This window comes from Cricetulus griseus, chromosome 7 (assembly GCF_003668045.3).
Source record: "Cricetulus griseus strain 17A/GY chromosome 7, alternate assembly CriGri-PICRH-1.0, whole genome shotgun sequence".
Lineage (NCBI taxonomy): Eukaryota > Metazoa > Chordata > Mammalia > Rodentia > Cricetidae > Cricetulus > Cricetulus griseus.
Window position 1 is genome coordinate 10119686 of NC_048600.1, and position 19837 is coordinate 10139522.

General features: G+C 47.2%; 1 protein-coding gene across 1 annotated transcript in view; it reads left to right on the forward strand.

The window, feature by feature from the left end:
- The window catches only part of Galnt14 (polypeptide N-acetylgalactosaminyltransferase 14), a 181294-nt gene extending 162122 nt beyond the window's left edge, over positions 1-19172 (forward strand). Inside the window, exons 10-15 of the mRNA XM_035447824.1 lie at positions 952-1078; positions 3634-3726; positions 7722-7805; positions 8295-8439; positions 17275-17394; positions 18698-19172. Coding sequence (XP_035303715.1) covers positions 952-1078; positions 3634-3726; positions 7722-7805; positions 8295-8439; positions 17275-17394; positions 18698-18856 — 728 coding nt within the window. The 3' untranslated portion in view covers positions 18857-19172. The remainder of the gene's footprint in view (positions 1-951; positions 1079-3633; positions 3727-7721; positions 7806-8294; positions 8440-17274; positions 17395-18697) is intronic.
- Positions 19173-19837: the final 665 nt, after the last annotated feature.

Here is a 19837-nt window from a genome sequence, read left to right on the forward strand (position 1 = left end):
TCGGCCATACAACCGTCTTAGATGCCTTTCAGTATCACCACACACAGGTGGTTTCAAACAATGGCAGTAATAAAGTATTTCCCTATCCTTTCTGCTACCACTATGATCTCCCTGATTCCCCAGAGATAAAGTTAGGACAAAAGTCTGGCCTGGAGCCTACTCTGAGTAGCTCCAACAGAAAACAATCTAACTAACCACAGCCTTCTCTAACGCCATCCCATCCACTCAGCAGCAAACAGGAAGAAATAGATGTATGTGTGAAACTCCACCCTGGGGAGCATCCTCAGTAACTCCTATTATTACACAGACCCTGTCTTCCTGACCTAGACTCAATTGGCTCTTATCAGGCTTGGTATGATCAGGGTACTGCATCTTTGAGATGTGTTTTCTACCTCATCTGAGCCTACTCCCAACAGATGTCTGGTCCCTAACTTAGGATATTATTCTGTGGTCTCAAATGAATCCCTAAATCCTCCCTCACCCCCTCCCCCACTTATTTGATTAGAAGGGTGCATTGTATGTGTGCTGCAGTGTTCCTGTGGAGGTCAGAAGACAACTCATGGGAATCCGTTTTTTCGTTCCGTCATGTTGGTTCTATAGACTTAACTCAGACCTTCAGGCTTGGTAGCCGTGGCCTTTGCTGGTTGAGCCGCCTTGCCAGTCTTCACCTCCATTTGTGATCTTAGAGAGCAACTATGACTGATTTTCCACACTGAGCCTTTTATCATTTCCTAAAATATCCCACTGGGGTTCCCGCATCTCCATGTTATCCAATGAGTTGTTCCAATCTCCATGGTGTTGGGGCTGAAATTTAGATGTGCTCCCAAACAATGGAACACACAGCCTAACTGTAGGAGTTGGTCTTAGATGCCTGTGAAGCCCCAGACCCAGTACTGTAAAGCAAGTATTGAAAGACTGGCAAGTAATGGGAGAACTGTGAATGTCTTGCAGAAATCTCCTTCCGAGTCTGGATGTGTGGCGGCAGCCTGGAGATCATCCCCTGCAGCCGGGTAGGGCATGTCTTCAGGAAAAAGCACCCGTATGTGTTCCCGGATGGAAACGCCAACACATACATAAAGTAAGTGCATGCCATGGCCCAGTCTGTATGGACAGTAGCAAGGCAATGGAGGCCAAGTGTTTGCAACCAATTCTGAGCTCTGAGTGCCCTGGATGATGAATGAGTTGCACACCTGCAACTTGGACTCAGCCTGAACAATTGGCATTGGAGCCACGGCTTCCTTGGCCATGATTTGAGAAGCCCCACCAAGCCCACCCACACCCACCTCATTCCCTAGAGCCTCAGTAATTAAAGTGCCTGGTTAGATCCATCCTCAGGGGCTTTGCCTCTAGGTATTTGGGAAGGGGAGGGGAAACAGCTGGGTCCCTCGGGGAATGACCCCTGGGAAGAAGCAAGAGATGGGAAGCACTGGAGAGTACAGCATTGTTCCTGCTCAAGGACCTCCCGGCAGACTAGAAGAATCCAGAGGGGCACTTCTGATAATCCAGCTCCATGGTGTCTCACCTCAATCAACACCCCTATAACTTAGCTACAGATCAATGACTCCTTGCCCGTCTTTCCCTCTCCCTTTCCTTCATTCATCTCCTGCTCGGTGTTTTTCCTCGTTAGTTCTCGTTTGTCAAAATAGTCATGCATGTTTATTTTTCTTAGGATTTTAAAAAAAGTTCTATGTATATGCAAGGAGGACGAAGGTGCCCTTGTGAATGCGGCCTTTAGTGGTCAGAAGAGAGCTGAAGGTACAGGCAGTTTGTGTGCCACCTAATGTGGATGCTAAGGACCAATCAAATTTGAATCCTTTGGAGGAGCAGTGCCCACTTAACTGCCAAGCCACTGCTCTAGCCTCTGGCTGCCTTAGAATATTTTTCTCTAGCATTTATTGCTTACTTTGATCTTCTTGTCTCTTGACATCCACATGCTTCACTCATCCACCTAATTAATCTCCTTTCCTCCCCCACCACTGTTTGGTGTTGGGGAGGGGGCTTCACATCCTTTGATTTTGACTTACTTATTTATGGTGTTCTTTCATGATTTATCACACACGTGAATACGTGTGTATCATATATCCTGACACAGCTGGCTCAGGAGGCATGGGTTTAAACACTGCTCAGATTTGCATCTTGCAAAGCAGGGTGGGTAAGGAGAGGAGACATGAAGCAGCTGGCTAGGGAGCATGAGGGAAACAAAGGCTGAGCCACCTTTGCTTTTGAGTTTTGTAACTATAAAGGTAGCCAGGGATGTCTGGCATATAGCACAGTTAGCATGACTGGCTGTGCAGGAGCCAGAGACTGACTGATGGGGCTGGCCTGGGAAGCATAATCCTGGGGCTTCAGATGCCCATCCTGTTGAAATTGGGCTTATGCTAGTTAGCATCCTTGCAGGCCAGTGGTGGGCCATTCTGGTTAGAGAAAAGAGGCAGAGTGTTTGTAAAGCAGCTTGTAGCTTGCAGATAGTGAAGCCACTTGCAGGGACTAGCCAGGTACCCCCAAGTTGCCTGTGTGTAGGGAGACACTGTAGCCCCGCCTCCTAGTAGCCCCTACAGGTGTGTCTGGCCACACCCATGAGGGCGTGGTCAGGGGGAGGTTGTGGAGACAATTCTTAAGGGGCAGCGAATACATGGAGCTCCCTTCTCTCTGGCCACGCTAGCTTGCTGCCTCTGGGCACGGTCTGGCTTGCGTTTGGGCTGGTGTTTATCTGAATAATGAAATCTTAGCATTACGGCCTCATCTTTGAGTGCTCACAATACCTGTGCTTACCTCTCCTTTCAGATCCCAGCTCAGAAGGGTTTGCCGTGCTCCTCTATCAAATATCTGTACTCTAAAGTAGACCTAAAAACCTAGAAGAGCAAGCTGGCTTTAGTTAAACCCAAGTTCACTTTCTCCTGTGTGCTTCTGCTGCCCAGACCATCAGCCCTCAATATTTTCTGATCTCTCTCCTTTTGACTTCAGGGAACTTCCTGGGACACCCCCTCCCCCACTACTGAATGATGACAATCATTCCCTCTTTCTCTGCCTCTCTTCCTTCTATGGTTACCTTTAGGGTTGGGCTCAAGCACATGTCTGATAAAAGCCCAACATACTGGCAAAGTGCTGAAAGAGATGGCTTGATTGGTAATTCCTTATATGTGGCCATTGCTTGGACTGTGTGTGCCTTAGCAATGTGACCTTACTCTTAGGGAGCTGAGACCCCAACATGTCCCCTGTGGGAAAGTGGAGGGCCTTGGAGCAAGAGCTCACTAACCAAGTAGACCCAGAGGTCAACTGATCCTCACAAGCCCCACTTTTTTTACTCAATAGTGACAGGCAGAAAATGGACACACCTACTTCTCCTGGTACTTTTCTGCTTCTTTGAGAGTAAGCAAAGTTCAGTTTCTGATATGATTTTCTTCTGATCTGTACCTTTTGGGAAAAAGTTGTTGGTAGTACTAAAGTTCTGTGTCTTGGGGTACCTTTGGAGATGGGGGACACTTGCTTGTGCTCTGTATTCTAGAAACATTGATGTGAACACCTCTGTCCTGATGGCTGCTACCAATTTTGCCCTTGTGTGTGTATTTCACCTGGGAATGTGCACAGATAATTCCCAGACGAGCCCCCTCTTGAGACTCCTTATCTCTCTAGGAACACCAAGCGGACAGCTGAAGTATGGATGGATGAATACAAACAGTACTACTACGCAGCCCGGCCTTTTGCCCTGGAGAGACCCTTTGGGAAGTAAGTGTGCACTGGCTGCAGAGTGCCAAGAACTGGGGACCTCATCTCATGGGCCCATTACTTTAGCTGTCTCTAAGTGCCTCCAGGTCTAGAGCTATGGCCACTCTGATTCCAGATCCCTTTATGCCCCACTCTGTTCTGGGTGTGTACGGCTTTTGCCAGCTCTCCTGTGACTCCATTCCTAGATGACTGCTCTAATAGAGGGAACTGAGCATAGGTAGATGGATAGCTGTTTGCATAAAGGAAGCATGAGTTACTGGTCCCTCCAGGTTGGAATTTCTTCCTTGACTTCTTTCTTCCTCTCCTAGCTTAAGCTCTGCTCCTTCCTTAGAGGGGGAATGCATGTTCACATATCTTCTTCAGCATCAGTCAAGCTTTGTGGGCGCAGATGAGAGGGGAAGAAGGAATGTGTATGAAATGCTAGGTTCTGCTCCATGAAGAGTCTCTTTAATCTTCCCTAAACTCTGAGAGTTGCAGTTACCCTGCTTGATGGGTAAGGAGACTGGAGTCTATGCAGAGGAGAACACAGATCACAGCTGAAGGTTCACAACACACTGCTTCCCAAATTATATGGCCTTGCACTTCCCAGCCCCAAGCTGGTGGGAGTAAGAAAACATTGCAATTTCCCTTAGTTATCATTTGCGTTTCTTGAGGAGGGGGTGGGGCAAACATGATATATTGTCCTACTAGTTCCACTCACTCATCATATAAGTCCATTGAGCAGATGGTCTTTTGAAGCCTAAACCTCTCAGGTTGAGTTCATCCCTGTACCAGAGGGTCAGATGGGAGCCAGCCAAAGTGATTGGCACCTCTGACATCACAGTCCAGGTCCGCCCTCCAGTGTGCTCACTCCACCGCTCCAGAGGCATTGCATCTTGTCCACAGCAGAACCGTGGGTCCCCTGACCATGTCTCATTGACCTCATTTCTTCATTCACTTCCCTCTCCATGTGAGAATCCTTCTTCTCTTACTTAAAGACAGACCTCAGCAAGTTTGGTCCTCCAATCTTTTGCTCTGTTGTCCACCTAGTGACACCTTCCCCTACACACACACACACACACACACACACACACACACACACACACACACACACACACACACACAATGCTTTTATATGTCTTCCTCCCCTGCACACAGGCTGCTGGGCAGTCTTACAGAATTTCAGATGCTCCCACAGATAGTACTTCATGGCCTTGTTGTTAGCAAAGTCACGTGAGCTCTCCTGGCCCTGCTCTTTCCTAACTAGCTCAAAACCACTGCTTCTATTAAACCTACTTCACCTCTCCCCAACCCTGAGCCTACCCCCTCCTTTCTCTTGCACACATGACATCTAGTTTATGGATGAAATAGACAATATTGATTTCCCAAGACAAATCGACCCATTAGCCTGGCCACAACTGTACCATCCTTCTTGCTCTCCTTTGTCTCTGCGGACAGGTGTGCTTCCTGTATCAGTAAGCCAGCCCTCCTCTGGATGCACCATTCATGCCTGTATTCATTCATAAATCAGCATTTTATCACATTCCCACAGTCTGCATTCATCTCCCCCAGCCTGCTGGTGCAGGGCCCCTCAAACTTTAATGAGCACACAGATCTCCCAGGGAGCATGTTAAAACGTGGAATCTGATTCCTGAGGTCTGTGTTTCTAATAAGCTCCCACGTGATGCTGTGCTGCTGCCGGAGGATCCTAATTTGAGGAACAAGTTTCCATGTTTCGGTTCTCAAACTAACCTGTCAGTGGAATTACCTGCAGATCCTCAAAGCCCCAGCTGCCTGAGCTCAGTCTCCAGAGGGCTGGTTTTCTTGGCTTTCAAATTAGGAGAGGGTCCAGAATTGCAGATAGTGGCACTTGCCCTAGTCCAGGCACTTTCTCCCTCCACCTCCTTGGTTCACATTTCCTGTATCATTCATTCCCATCCATGTTTCATCTACTGCTTGACTTAAAAGAGAGGGGGTGAAAAAATACACCATAAAACCTACTTTGAAGGCGGCATTGCTCACCATGTCTGTGCCTGCCCAGAACCAAGCATCACAATGTAGTGGTCTACCTGTGCTGCCTCCCCCAGGCCCTGTAGCTCTTCCCAGCACGCTTAGTCCAACCCCTCCCTTCTGGTGTGCCCTTGGCTCCTACGCTTCCAGTCTTTTTGTTGTTCCTGGATCCTGTGTCCTCCATCCTAACTCCATGCTTAGTTTCTTCCTCCCAACCCTGGTCTTTCTCTGAGATTCTGTCCTGTCTTCTTTTCACTAGACATCCTCCTGGTGATACTGCCATCTGTTCACCACTCTGTTTCTAACTGTAGCCTTTCCTCTGGGCTACAGTTTCTTACACCCAAGTATCAAATGGCCACTCCTACCTGGATGTCTCCCAGATACCTCCAGTGTAACAAGTCCCAAGCTAAACTCATTTTGTTCCTGAATCTGTCACTCATCCCATATTCCCCATCCAACCCCACAAACTTTCTTACACCATATGAGCCAAGTCACTAGTCTGGGTATCACACTAGTTCCCCTTCCTTGACTTGTTTGAGTGATCGCCATGTCCTGATGATGTGCTGCTGCTTCATTCGAACCCTGAGAACCCAGGCTCTTTCTGAACACAACATATCAAGCATGTGGAAAGCATGCCATGTCTCTTCCCTAGGAGCTGAGAGGTCTGGTGAGGAAGTGCGCTATGTGCCTTAAGAATTTTTGAGGCTGGCAGTGAAGCTCAGTGGTAGAGCAGTTAGCTGGTGTGCATAAGGCCCTGGGTTTGAGTCCCAGCACAAGAAGGCCGGGGGGGGGGGGGGGGGTTGGGAAGAAGAGAAAGAAAAGTAGTTTGGGTGAAGTCTTGGAAAGGAAAAGGGGTGGGAGGAAGGGGGCTGGAGAGGAGGCAAGGCTACTGCTATTTGTTGCCCACAGAGGACAAGGTTTGACTAGTACTTAGGTAGAGTGAAGGAAAAGAGTGGAGGATTGACCATGTCCATTCCCACCCAATTCACTAAAAGGAGTATAATGACACCCAGGATTATACAGTCACCATCCACTTGTCCTCTGTCCCCGCCTCTGCTCCAACTGGCCCATTCCAGAAGCAGTGTTAAAATTTCCTTAAAGCAATTTCATGTCATACTCTAAACAGGGCCCACCAAGTCCATCCCAGTGCCCCGGAGTTAGCATCAATACCCTTCAGCAGTTCCTCATGTAGATCTCTGTGGACTCACATCCCCCATTCACATGCACTTCTGTTTTAAGGCCACGTGGCCAGTGTTGTTCCTGTAGCTGAAACCTTTGACTTGTTAGCAACACTGATCTCCACTTTCCAACCCATCCCACCTACATCAGGACCCCTGCCTCACCCATCCTTGGCTTCTCTGGATGGCTATGCTTCCTTCCACAAACCAGCATCAATAGCCACTGTTCTCTTGAGTACCATGGACCCATCAAACAAGAGTGCACCTCCACAGTGTCCTTATGCCCTATCTTTGGGGGTACTTGAATCAGTGTCTTGTACTACTATTCTGAAGCTTTTATGTGCCACACTGAATGAAATTCCTGTCTCAGAGAGAAGTTCAGTGACTATCTGATGGACAAATGTGTGATAAAACCCTGATACCTTCCAGAGAAGAGGTTGCTCTGAGGCTGGGGCAGTCAGGAAGGGTAGTCCAACCACAGAGGGACTTGAGTGAGGGTAGATCCAGAGTCCCAGCAGTCAATTATTAACAACACCCAGCATTCTTGCAGCGTGGCTTTTCATGAAGATGGCAAATACTCCCAATTCCACTTTCAAAGAAGACCACAAGTCCTTGGTGTCATTACTACCTCATCAAGAGACAAAGTTGGGTGTTTTCATAGGTCTGTCCAGAACTAGAGAAATCTCTGCTTGATTCATTTTCTCAGTACCCTTTAGAGATGTGTGGTTGCAGAGCATGTCACTGGTAATGGGGAGCCACTGTTGTAGATTACTCCTCTGACAACCATGGTTTGTCTCTGTGTCCCACCCTCCAACCCCATCATTCCAGCATTGAGAACAGGCTGAACCTGAGGAAGAATCTACACTGCCAGACCTTCAAGTGGTACCTGGAGAATGTCTACCCAGAACTCAGGTACACCTATCTGCTAGAACCATAGCTAGCTACAAGAAAAGTCCTTTCCAGCCTGGTCTGGTAAAGTCATGACCCACAGCTGACTGGAGGAGAATTTTTAAGTCTATGGGGGACTGTGCAGACCAATCAGTCCGGCTTATCCTAAAGCCAGAGGAGAATTATGTTGAACTTGATAGCATGAGAGACTGGGCTTAGATGATAGTGCAATTTCTCAATTGCTGGGGGTGATTGGTAACCTGTGCTATGCTAAGAGCATTGTATTGATTGTATAGACTCCATCCTAGAGGTCCATCTGCTGTGTGTCTCCTGAGGGTCCCGTGCTGTTGGTCTCATCACACCAACAGCATCCTTCCCTCCTCCGAGCAGTGCCAACCTTTGTGATAGCTCCAGGCTCTGCCCTCTCAAAACACACCCCTAATCTGTCTAGCAGTTAGCAGCACTAATGTTAAAAGCAATGTGTTCTCATCTGTCCTTGTGGCATTCCTACAGGGTCCCCCCAGACTCTTCCATCCAGAAAGGCAACATCCGGCAGAGGCAGAAGTGCCTGGAGTCTCAAAAGCAGAAAAAACAAGAGACTCCACACCTCAGGCTAAGCCCCTGCACCAAGGTCAAAGGAGAAGAAGCAAAGTCTCAGGTAGAGTAACTGACGGGTCATAGCTCTACATGCCATGGAGAGTAGAGATGCCCAGATTAGCCTTGGCCCCTGCTTTGACCTGACATCAGGGGTCCAAAATGGGACAGTAGGACACTTCTTGCTTAATTGCTGACTTTTTTTCCACTTGGTCACTAAATACATGGAATTCCTTTGAAAGATGGCTTCCAAGTGGCATCTGCCCTTAGGAGATGATCCAGGTATTTTAACAGGAACCCAAAGAGACTGGGAGCTATCTCCTACCTACAGGCAGCAGACATGAGGCTGGGTCAGACAGGGAAAGTCGCGTGAGCTAACTCTGCCAATGTGGCATGCAAAGAGGAAAAGAAACCTGCTGCTAGATGTTGAGATAAGATGCCCACGTGGTGAGTTTCCCAGCTGTCTTCCAGGCCATCATATCACACTTGGCTAAACCACCTCCGTCCACTGCCCTATCCCTGGGCATCACCCTCCTGTTCCCCTATGTCTGTGAATTGTTTGGGGCTCTTTCCCAAGAAGCTTTCCTGTTCCTTGCTTGGTTTATCAACAGATCACACCCTATCCAAGCACTGTGTTCTGCCAGTATTCCTCCCTTCTGAAGCTAGGCATACTATTTTCAAGGTCACTGGCAAATTCACCACCTGTCTCAACCTCCATAGCACTTGTTCGAGCACAGCCTTTGCCTGACTCCCCTCTCTGCCTTGTGATTTCACAGGACCTCTGCCTTCTTCTCCTCCTGTCCGACTTCTTGTCTAGCTCCTTTCCCCAACTTTGTGGTGTTTACTGAGGTTCTCAGTCCACTCTTTTTTTTCCTCTATAAACTCTCAGAGCTATTACCCATAGTTCCAGCTCTGACCATCTCCTGTTTATTGATTCACAAATTCTGTGCCTTCATGCATCATTTATTCACTCAGCAGACATTGTTAACTCTGAAGTTGCAGAATGGCAAGGCTAGACTGCAGGAGGAAATGTGTAAGCAGCCACTGTGATCTAGTCACTCTGATCTAATTTCTGTCCCTGGGCATTTGTCACTGATAGTATAGAAACAGCAATGTGGCATCCAAGTTCTGAATGAGCATTGCAAAGTTGTCCCAGAGGATTTGAAATTGGCTGTGTTTTGAAGTAGAAACAGACAAGGCCAGAAAGGGAAGAGAGGGTGACCCAGGAAACACAGCATAGACTATGACCTGGTGGCAAGTACAAGGATAGACTTTAGGGAAACTGAGGTCACAAGGTAGAGTGAGAACAAGTTGAGATTAGAGAGAAGCAGGAGCTGGATTACTGTCTTTCTTCCTCAGGAAGTATGTTCCCTGAGGAAGCTGAGCTTTGTCTCATTAATGAGACCTCTGTAAAGTCCCCAGTAGAGGGCTCTGGGAATAGAAGGTTCACAGTTAGGAAATCCCACATGGACTGTGGCTCAAACACTGGGTGACAGAGTCAAACTCCCCTGTGATTTAACTCTGCAGATGGCCATGAGCACCCAGGCTACCTGGCAATGCACAAGTCTCTGTAAGTGTCACCCTTTGCCCTGGTGCCATGGTTCCAATTCTCACTAGTGTCTTAGGCTGTCTTCCTCTTATAGTCCCTTGTATCTGCAGTCCACCATGTTCTCCCCAGAAAAAAGTCTTCTCATGTTCCATCCTCACTTATTCCTGCTAGATCTCCATTTCCCCAAGACCAGCTCAGTTGACTTTGGGAGCAAGGTAATTCTTTTAAAATGTCCCTGTTGAGAACCTTTGTGTTAGATTATGGCCACAGCCTCTAAGTGTTCCTCCTACCCTGTCTCTCATCCCCACTTCATGTTTGGTCTCTAAACCACATCCCTTAGTACAGCCTTCAGTGCCTCTCTGCTGTTCACAAAAATCTACACTCTCAAATCTGGCTCGGGCTTGAAATGACTTTGCTAGAAGCAGCCTCCGCTCCAAACAGGGCAGAGGAGGTGGTATGGGAGTTAGATTAGACTGGAAAGGAAAGGAAATGGGGGTGTTCAGTTTTACTTTAGGTGTGGCTGCCTGGATGACAGTGACACAGTTTGCTTAAGTGGCACTTTGTAAAGCACTGTGAGTAGGTGACGCTTCTCTCTGTGAGTCTGAGTGTGGGTGTTGCTCATGAGAATTCCATCAGTCAAAATGGTGTCTGGCCCCTTCCCTGGGACAGGATTTGCTTGGTCTATCCCCCAGCTGAGCAGAGCCTGTCTGGAACTAACCAACTTTGGTTGCATAAGGAATGGGAGGGAAGGCCACTAACTCTCTGGGCCTCAGAGAGGATCCTTCAGTACCCAGTCCTAGGAGAGGTAGCAGGGTCATGTTCACCTGGAGAAGAATGACCCATCCCAGCTGTCCTTTCAGCTGACCTTTCTGAGAAAGGAGGAAGGCACACAATGGTAGGTGCTTGGGGCCAAGGAGGAAAGGCCTGGAGGTCCAGAGTGCTCTCTTGGTGAGGCAGTGGTAGACTGCTGCTCTGCTTTGAGATAATGGCTGGTTTGTGTGACTTTCAGATGCTAAATTACTGAGAAATAAAAAGAATTTCAGTTAACAAACTGGATTGTAGCATCTTGGGTACCATACTACCTTCTGGGAAGGCAAGGTGGACTCATTCAGAATTAGACACAGCCCCATTCTCCAAGGGTACACAGCCCAGCAGCAGGGCTGCGCTTCATTTTCAGGTATTCAGAAGGAAATCCACATAACCATTTCCACCAGCATCATCTCCATGAGATGAACACATATGTCCACCTGTTGTATATCTTCATAGGACTGACTTGTGATCTTTTCTTTTTATAGGGTCCTCTTCCTCATTCCCCATAAATCTCCATTGTTGTCCCCTTCATCTCAACCCTGTCTGCAAACATCAGCACGCATGAGGGCTCCTTCTCCTTAGCATAGCTCTGTTCTTTCCTATCTTCATTTTTACTACCTTTCTTGACTTGGCCTGACTGGAAGGTGATATCTACCCTTGGACTCTGTCAGTGTCTCTTCCTGCACCTACCTCTTCAGTTGCTGAGCATCCATAGCAAGGGAGTGGTACAAGAACCAGATGAAGTAGGTATTACTCTTATCCCTACTTCACAGCTCATGTCACCAAGGCTCCCAGAGATTAACTAGTGTCATATATTAGTGGTGACGCAACCACACACACACACACACACACACACACACACACACACACACCAACTCTATCCAGCAGTTCTCTGGTGCTTGTTATAGCAAAGCCATGGTTCCAGGGCTTTATGATGTGTTTAGTCATGGCAGAAGACACCTGTCTGTGAAATTCTTCTTAAAGGTTGTGAATATTAAAATATGAACCAGATCCATCTTGACAGGAGGGTCTTTGTCATAGCCAATCTCCAGTGACAAATCCAAAATCAAAAGTCATACCCCTGTAAGAAGATCTGGAATCAGTGTCCTCCCTAACATTTGTAAGAACTTGGGCAAGAGTATGCCTGGGGAATCTCTGTTCCACAAATGATATACCATACTCCAGAGACAAGCTATTCTGGCTTGCTGCCTTTGCCTGGCTCCAGTTTCTTCCCATTTCTGTCTGTCCTGCATGATGAACTCTAAGCTTTCATATCCAAGTATAATCACTTCCCTTGAAAGCCAAGGTATATATATCAGAGACACACCCTACCCTGAGAGCACAATGCACAAAACCAGGCATTGGATCAACACAAATCCTGAGATCAGGTTGGAGCCATTGGGTAGTTGGGACAAGGAGGTTCAAGTTCTGCCTCTAGCTAACATTCACTTGCAAGGTAGGTAAACCCAGGCACTGGGATGTCCTCATGCCTGCAATGGTACTCCTTTGATTTAGTTTGATTTGTTTATGTTGGCAGGGCTGGGGATCAAACCCCAGAGCCTTATGGCTCTCCAACCATGCTACATGCCCAGCATGTAGGCTATTTAATCCAGTAGATCTAATAATTGTTCTTCCTCAACCCCAGCCCATCCATCCCACTCCCTGTCTTACCTTCATTCTTGCTGGCTTATCCTTTGGAGCAAAATGCTGAATTCACATGTTTCAAAGATGCTGGCAAACTGATGCCCTGGGGTAATGCATGAGGCATACATCATGCATTTGAAAACCTGTGAAGCCCCAGATGTCTCTAGACTAATACCTTTCCTCTTAACTTCACTGAATTCTCTGGAAAAATGTCCATGAAAGGCAGAAGGAAGACAGATGCTCCACTCTGGTTTCTATTCCAAATTAAAGGAAACATAAGATGGGTTTGCGGTGTATTTGTGCCCTGCCCAGCCAGTGGTTTAGGCTCCCGGTTTGTGGAGCAGAAGGCAGCATCTGGGAACCCCAAGGGCAGGTGTGATTGAAAGTGCTCCGTGTATCAGCAGGCACACAGACACCTCCAGGGTACAGATCTCAAGTCTGCAGTGGAAAAAGCTACCAGCCCATTGCCCCCTGCCCCCTCTTCTTCAGAGTTCCTTATCACAGTCTGGGAATGGCCCCTCAAAAGAGCCACTCCAGCCTGTGTCTGCAATAGTTTCCAAAGGAGAGTCTAAAGGGATGTATCTTTCTTGCATTGCTCTGAGTCACTGGTGTCACCATCAGAAACAGTAACTAAGCCTTTGTTAAATGGAGATCACTATTCTGAATATACATGTATTAGCAATATATTCTATACAGTGGCCCTCTTACTAGTCTCTTCATATTGTACTTGTGGTTATAGAAGTAATTCACCAAGAGTTTACAAAGTTATTAAGCTGGTGAGCAGGGATCCTCACCATGGTAGCTACCCCAGAACCCAACCCTGTGATACAACAAAACAAAGTGGGTATGGGGCTTTAATCCCACATATTAGTTATTCCAGCAATGTAGGAGAAGACAGGTTGGAAACAAAGGAACAATCTTAAGCATGAGTCCACTGAAGATGCCCAATCAAGAGAAATACGCATCTAGGAATCTGCTGGGTTACCCTGCGGTCTCCAGGCTGGGAGCCATCTCTAAGATGGAACTGGGGTCTGTGCCTCCATATCCAAGGAAGAGAGTGAGCCCAACATGGCCTGGAAGCCATTCATGCTGTTGTCAGCCATTCATGCTGACTCCCTTGACTGATCCTGTAGAGAACTTGTACTGAATCAGAAGTTTTGTTGGACCTGGTTCATTCGTTCCAGGCATCTATCTATTTGAAAGGAACCCTGCAAAGGTGTGTTTGTGCCCTGATAGGTTTTCCTGTGTGGTCTAAAGAGGATATCTTGGGTCCATCTCATCTGAGGAGAGCTCATATGCAGAGTGAGCCCAGAAACTGCTCCCAACATTGCAGAGTAACCATCGACCACATTGATCCTCACTTCCATGAAACTGTTTCTAAGTAAATAGACTATGAAAGGGCTTGAACTTCAACAAGACCAGCAATATTGTCTTGGGACAGCTCTGTTTTCTCAGTTCTTTAATTGCCTTAGAAACACAAAAGTCACCATCATCAGTAAAGGCCATTAGCTCCTGCTTATCTCCTAGGAGGGTTGGGTTGTTGCTCCTCACCAAACATTCCTTCACACAAGGACACACCACTCTTGGAGCTAGTACACACAGGCAGGGCCAGAATCTGGGCCAAGTGTTCAGCAGGCACGATCTTGTTTACACCTTGCAATAGTTCCTCAGATGGGTCCTGTCCTGTTATCACCCCTACTTGATAGATTGGGTGATCTAGGCACACTAACCAGGATGTACATGAATGATACCTAAGAGTTTAGGTGTAGGCCTGCAGATTATCTTATGATAGTGTTAGCATGATTGTCCTTTTTCATGGGGACTGTCCTGTACCTTGCAGGGTATTTATCAGTGTCTCTGCCCTCCTTGCTAAATGCCCCTAAACCCAGTCTTAATAATTCAGTAATGTCTCCACACACTGCATTTCTTCAATGGGATAAAGAGCAAAGTCTCCTTGCTCTAGGCTGATGACTTCCTGTCTATCAAAGGATGGATGCCTGGGCCATTCCAAGATCAGCACCTCTGCCTGGCATCACCCTTACCCTTCTCTCCCTTAGTTCTTGGTTCATCTTAAGAAAATCTTTCCTTACTAATTTTTCATTCAACTGAAAACGGTAAGTCCTGGCCAGACCAGGCATCACTGTGGTCCCTTTGCATCCCAGCTGCAGCTCCAGAACATTTGCCGGAGAGAGAAGTCTACTGTTCCTGCCATTAAGCACTCTGTTCCAGCAGTGGTAGGAAGAATGGCCTCTGAGTACAGTGTCCCCAGTCTAATAGACTAACAAAGGAGTTCAAGGACCAGGAGTGAACCTCTCTCCTCAGCCCATCCCCATAGAAAGCCAAAGCGGTTCACATCAGCTCCTAGACTGGTCCTTGGGTTACCTTCCCTAGGAGTGGAATGGGACATCCGTCATGAACAGCACTTCCACCAGGCTCTGAATGGAGCCATCGATAGAGGGTCCTATAATCCTGAATGGAGGACAGATCTGCTGAGTATTCCTGCTGCCACCTTTCCTTTTGTTTTTTGTTTGTTTGTTGTTTGTTTGTATGCTTTCTGGAACTGGGGCCTGAACTCAGGGCCTTGCTTGCTAGGTAAACATGTTACCACTTAGCTAAACCCCCAGCCCTCCCCTCAATGACTGTCTTCTTAGGGTATATTTCTGACTCAGGATTCATTTAATAAACCCATTCATCACCAGTTCCTCCAGGAAGTGTGAGGGACACAGAATGGGACATTGACTCTTTGCTTTAGTTCCTCCTGCCCACCTGCTCCTGACTTCTGCTTCCAATCTCTCTTCTTTCTTCGTGCATATGGGGCCAGAGATCAGCCCTGATCCTCCTCAGGGAGATTAAATACCAGGAAAACCCCCAATTAGTGCTTGTGTAAGGAGTGTGTGTGTGTGTGTGTGTGTGTGTGTGTGTGTGTGTGTGTGTGTGTGTGTGTAAGAGCAGCAAGTGCCACTCTTAACCACAGACATCTCTCTAGCCTCCTTGTATAAGGACTTTTGTGGTGGCTTCCTGTTCACAGGTTCCTCTTGCAGATCCTTAGAGTGGCTTTCTTAGACCCCGGGTCTGGTGTGCCCCCTCTCAAGAGGCATTTCTGAATGTGGAGTCTCACGTCAAGAGAACCTATCCCTGCCACTTCTAGGCCCTTATTAAGCTGTTAAAAGGAAAGACAGACAAGGTGTGTTTTTAGAAACTGTGGTGTGTTTTAAGGTTTTAGAAACTGTGGTGTGTTTAATCCCTTAATGCTTTTAACACAAACAATACAATGCTGTGTATTGTGGTGATCATATGATAATGATAGGATTTATTTTCGAAATGTTAATTTGTGCTTCCCAGTGGGCTACAGAGCAGTAACAGAAGAGACTAACTCATTTTTCCATCTCTGATTGAAGTCTTATTTTCGGGGGAGGGTAAAATCTAATAGATTTCAGACCAGTGGTCCTATGGGCCCACAGACAGCCCCCTGCAGCTCTACCCTTGGACTCAGCCCTTGGGCTTTTATCTTTTCCACAAGGAGAAATATTCTCAGCCCCAAATGCAGATTGCCATACTAGATCACACTCCTGATGCCTAGGGCACCAGAGTCATCTGCCCAATGCCCCAGCCCAGTCTCAAGACCCATGTGGACTTCATGCCTGGCTTTGGTCTCTCAGTCACTAATACACATATCCATACCCATTTAGGGAATGTCTGTGCTCAAATATACAGGTTAAAGTTGGGAAGAGAATGGAGCAGACAGCCTAGAAGCCAACATTACATGTGTCTCAGAGCCTGGTGTGGCATTCATGAGGCATGGTCCTGTATTCATATTTTTGTCTCAGCTCCCACAAACTGTTAGGGATGGCACCATATGAGGATGTCAGAGACTGAAGAATGCAGACCAAAGGGTAGTATCATTGCTGACATGGAAATTGAAATGAGAGCATGAATATAGGTGAAACCACTTCAGGGACACTCTAGAGCAGCAAGCTGTCTGCTCTCCATTGGCACTGGCCAAGAAGGAGCTCATGAGTAGCCTGGTCCAAAGATAGAAGGGGCACTTCATGCACAAGGATGTAATGAGAAAAGGTACAGCCCCTGGCCGAGTCCCCTCTAACACCTCCCTTGGAGACTAATCATGGATCATCAAAGAAAGGGACAATTGTTACCTCTTTTCACAACCTGACAGAAAACCTCTTTGTCATGTTGGCAGCTGTTGTACTAGGGCTTGCTGTCCCCCAACTGGGGAACTAGAGATTGCTTGTTAAGCAATCTGCCACTGGTGTCTTGCAGTGACCTCACAGAACAATCCTGTTCCCCATTCCATCAGAGCTCCAGCTTGCTAGTCTGGTTTCTCTACTTGTCCCCCTGCAGGGACTGAAGGGCAGAATCCTTTGCCATGCTAGCACATTGGACTGCACACTCTCTTAAGTAATGTTATTTTGCATAGCTCGCTTCATTCCCAATGTGCCCATTGCCTCCCTTGAGTGCTTCCCTTCTCTTTACCCTTCCATCTGCCTCTTATCATTTTCGTGTTCTCAAGGCAATGGCTTGGAATCCTTTCAAAGAAGAGGGGACATTCTAAAGACATCTGGGGCAGAGGGTAGCCTGTCACTGTTTGAGTTGTTAAATGTGAGCAACAGACTCCCATGGAGACATTGTCTCCAAGCAGACACTAGAGATCATATTCCTCAGCTAGGGTGTTGTTCACCACCGCATGTCATGGCTCAGGACCCAGCATGGGGTGTGGGGACAGGGACTTCATAACAGTATAGACCTTGTTGATAATCATTACTTCCTGAGATCCATGGAACTTCTTATCCAGCTGTATGGGCCATCACATATAGGCATGGTGATACCCCATAGATGGTGGCTGTCCCACTCCTGAGTAAATCTCCCTGGTCTCCTCAGGTGTGGGCTTTCACATATACCCAGCAGATCATCCAGGAAGAGCTGTGCCTATCTGTTGTCACCCTGTTCCCCGGTGCCCCAGTGGTTCTTGTCCTGTGCAAGAATGGGGATGAAAGGCAGGTAAGTACTTGGCAGGCCCTGGGGCAGGGTAGGATTGGGAGTGGTCAACCTCCACAATGTGCCTAGGGTGGGTGTGAGTCTTCCCTAGTCAGAAAAGAGGACATATTGAGAAAGGAAGGGTTAATAAGCAAGAAGTCTTCTAGTCAGAGCCAGGGATGGGAGTCCTGCAATGGTGTCAGTAATAAAGGCCATGTTGGTCCCACTGATCAGTGAATACCTGAAAGTCTGCAGCCTTTAGCTAATATTACCAGGCCTGTTCACTTGGTATGTTCTTGTCACTTACCTGGACTCTTAGACAAGCACCAGGGCCATAGGTGTGGAGGCAACCCAACCCCTTGCCCTCAGTGCTCTGGGCTTTGTTATGTCCTCTGGCAGCATGTACTAGGAGTGTGCTTTGTTTCCTGCCCAGATCTGAGAGACTGAGAGTCAAGAGCTCATTCAGAGTATGGGAGTAGCACATGGGGGGTCACTACGTCTGTCTGAGATCTCCCCTTCTCCTCATCAAAAGGGGCTCATATAACCCATAGGAATTATGGGGAAGAAGCATTGTAATGATCTCTATGAAGTACAGAGCTCAGTGTCTAGTCAGGGTTGTGTCCATCCCTCTGTCCTTACCACATATGAGGTTGTCAAGGGACACTGCCTGACATCCACCTCTCTGTGGGCCCTCGGAACAGAATTTGAAGAAGCCCCTTGCTGTCATCTTCACTGCCCCATCTGCTCTTTCTCTAACTTCTTCCTAAAGGAAGACATGTAACATGGGTTTTGTTTTGTTTTTTTGTATTATTGTCTAACTCAGTCCACATTTTCTATCCTGTTGCTTGGAAAGTTATTGCCTCCTGATGAATTTTTCTAACAAACACTGATTTAACTTTTCACTTTTTAAACTCATTTTAAAAGACTAGCACTAGCGAGATGGCTCAGTGGGTAAAGGCACTTGCAACCAGGCCTGTCCATCTGAGTTTAATCCCTAGAGATGCATGTGAAAAGAGAAAGAGAAAAACAACTTCAACAAGTTATATTCTGGCCTAGACACACACACACACACACACACACACACACACACACACACACAAGCAAGCAGATAAATACAAATTTAAAATGTAATAAAAAATAAAAACCTACTGCATGCCAAAATTAATGGCACTTTTCTGCCTTCATGAGACCTTGAAATCACATCTCTGACTGACCACATGTAGTATCATCCCTTCTGATAATGCCTGAGTGATTTGATTAACAATAGAACCCATGGCTTTAGCCAGAAAAGAAATGGGCTCATTTTCTCTCCCCTCTATCTCCTCAGCAATGGATGAAGACAGGTGCTCGAATAGAGCACATAGCATCCCACCTCTGCCTGGACACAGACATGTTTGGCGACAGCACCGAGGATGGCAAAGAAGTCGTTGTCAACCCTTGTGAGTCATCACTCATGAGCCAGCACTGGGACATTGTGAGCTCGTGAGGACCCTGGGCAGATCCAGGTGTGGATCAGGGATGGTACTTCCCTAGACCAAAACAAACTGGCACCCAGGCTGTGGACAGCCCATGTCTGCACCAGATGTCCTCGACTGGAGGTAGAGCAAAGGCCCCCAGGACAGGAGCAACTGTCTCAGGGAAGATGGAGGGAAAGGTGACACACCAGCAGGGCTCAGCAACACCCACAGGTGTACAATATTGTGAAGGTCCATTCTGACCAGGTTTTCTGATTGGGACCTAGAGATGGAGATCCGATGGGAAGTGTTTGTTGTACCCTTTCTTACAAAACAAGGCACCTTATGAAGGCCAGAAGAAAAGCTCTCCTTGTCAAAACACCAGGACTGCATGGTGAGATGAGGAATGGAGATGGTTTTCAGAACAAATAAAGTTAACATTGAAGTTGTCCTTCAATTACTCATGCTGCTTTTTCAGCTCTCAGCACCTAAGTGGGGCTCCCCATTGAGTTAGGGTAGAGTATCTTTGTGGCAGAATGGATGAAGAAGCCAGAAAGATGGGAACTTTTTATGCCGTTATCCTAGGTTACCACCAACCAGCTACAGGATCTTAAAAAGACACTTTAGGGGGCAGGCAAGATGGCTCAGTGGGTGAAGGGGCTTGCCATCAAGCCTGATGACCTGAGTTTGGCCTCTCAGGCCCATATGGTGGAAAGAGAGAGCCGACTCTTACAAATTGTCTTCTGACCTACCACACACACACACACACACACAGAGAGAGAGAGAGAGAGAGAGAGAGAGAGAGAGAGAGAGAGAGAGAGAGGCACACAAGCCCACACTCATAGTACCACACACAAAACAAGTAAATAAATGTTATCATTTTTAAGAGCTGGAAGATGGGCATATTTTATAAAGTACTTGCCTTGAAAACACGAGTTTCAACCTTCAAACTCTTATTTAAAAAAAAAAAAGATAAGTGTGGTACACTCTTGTAATCTTGGAACTAGAGAGAC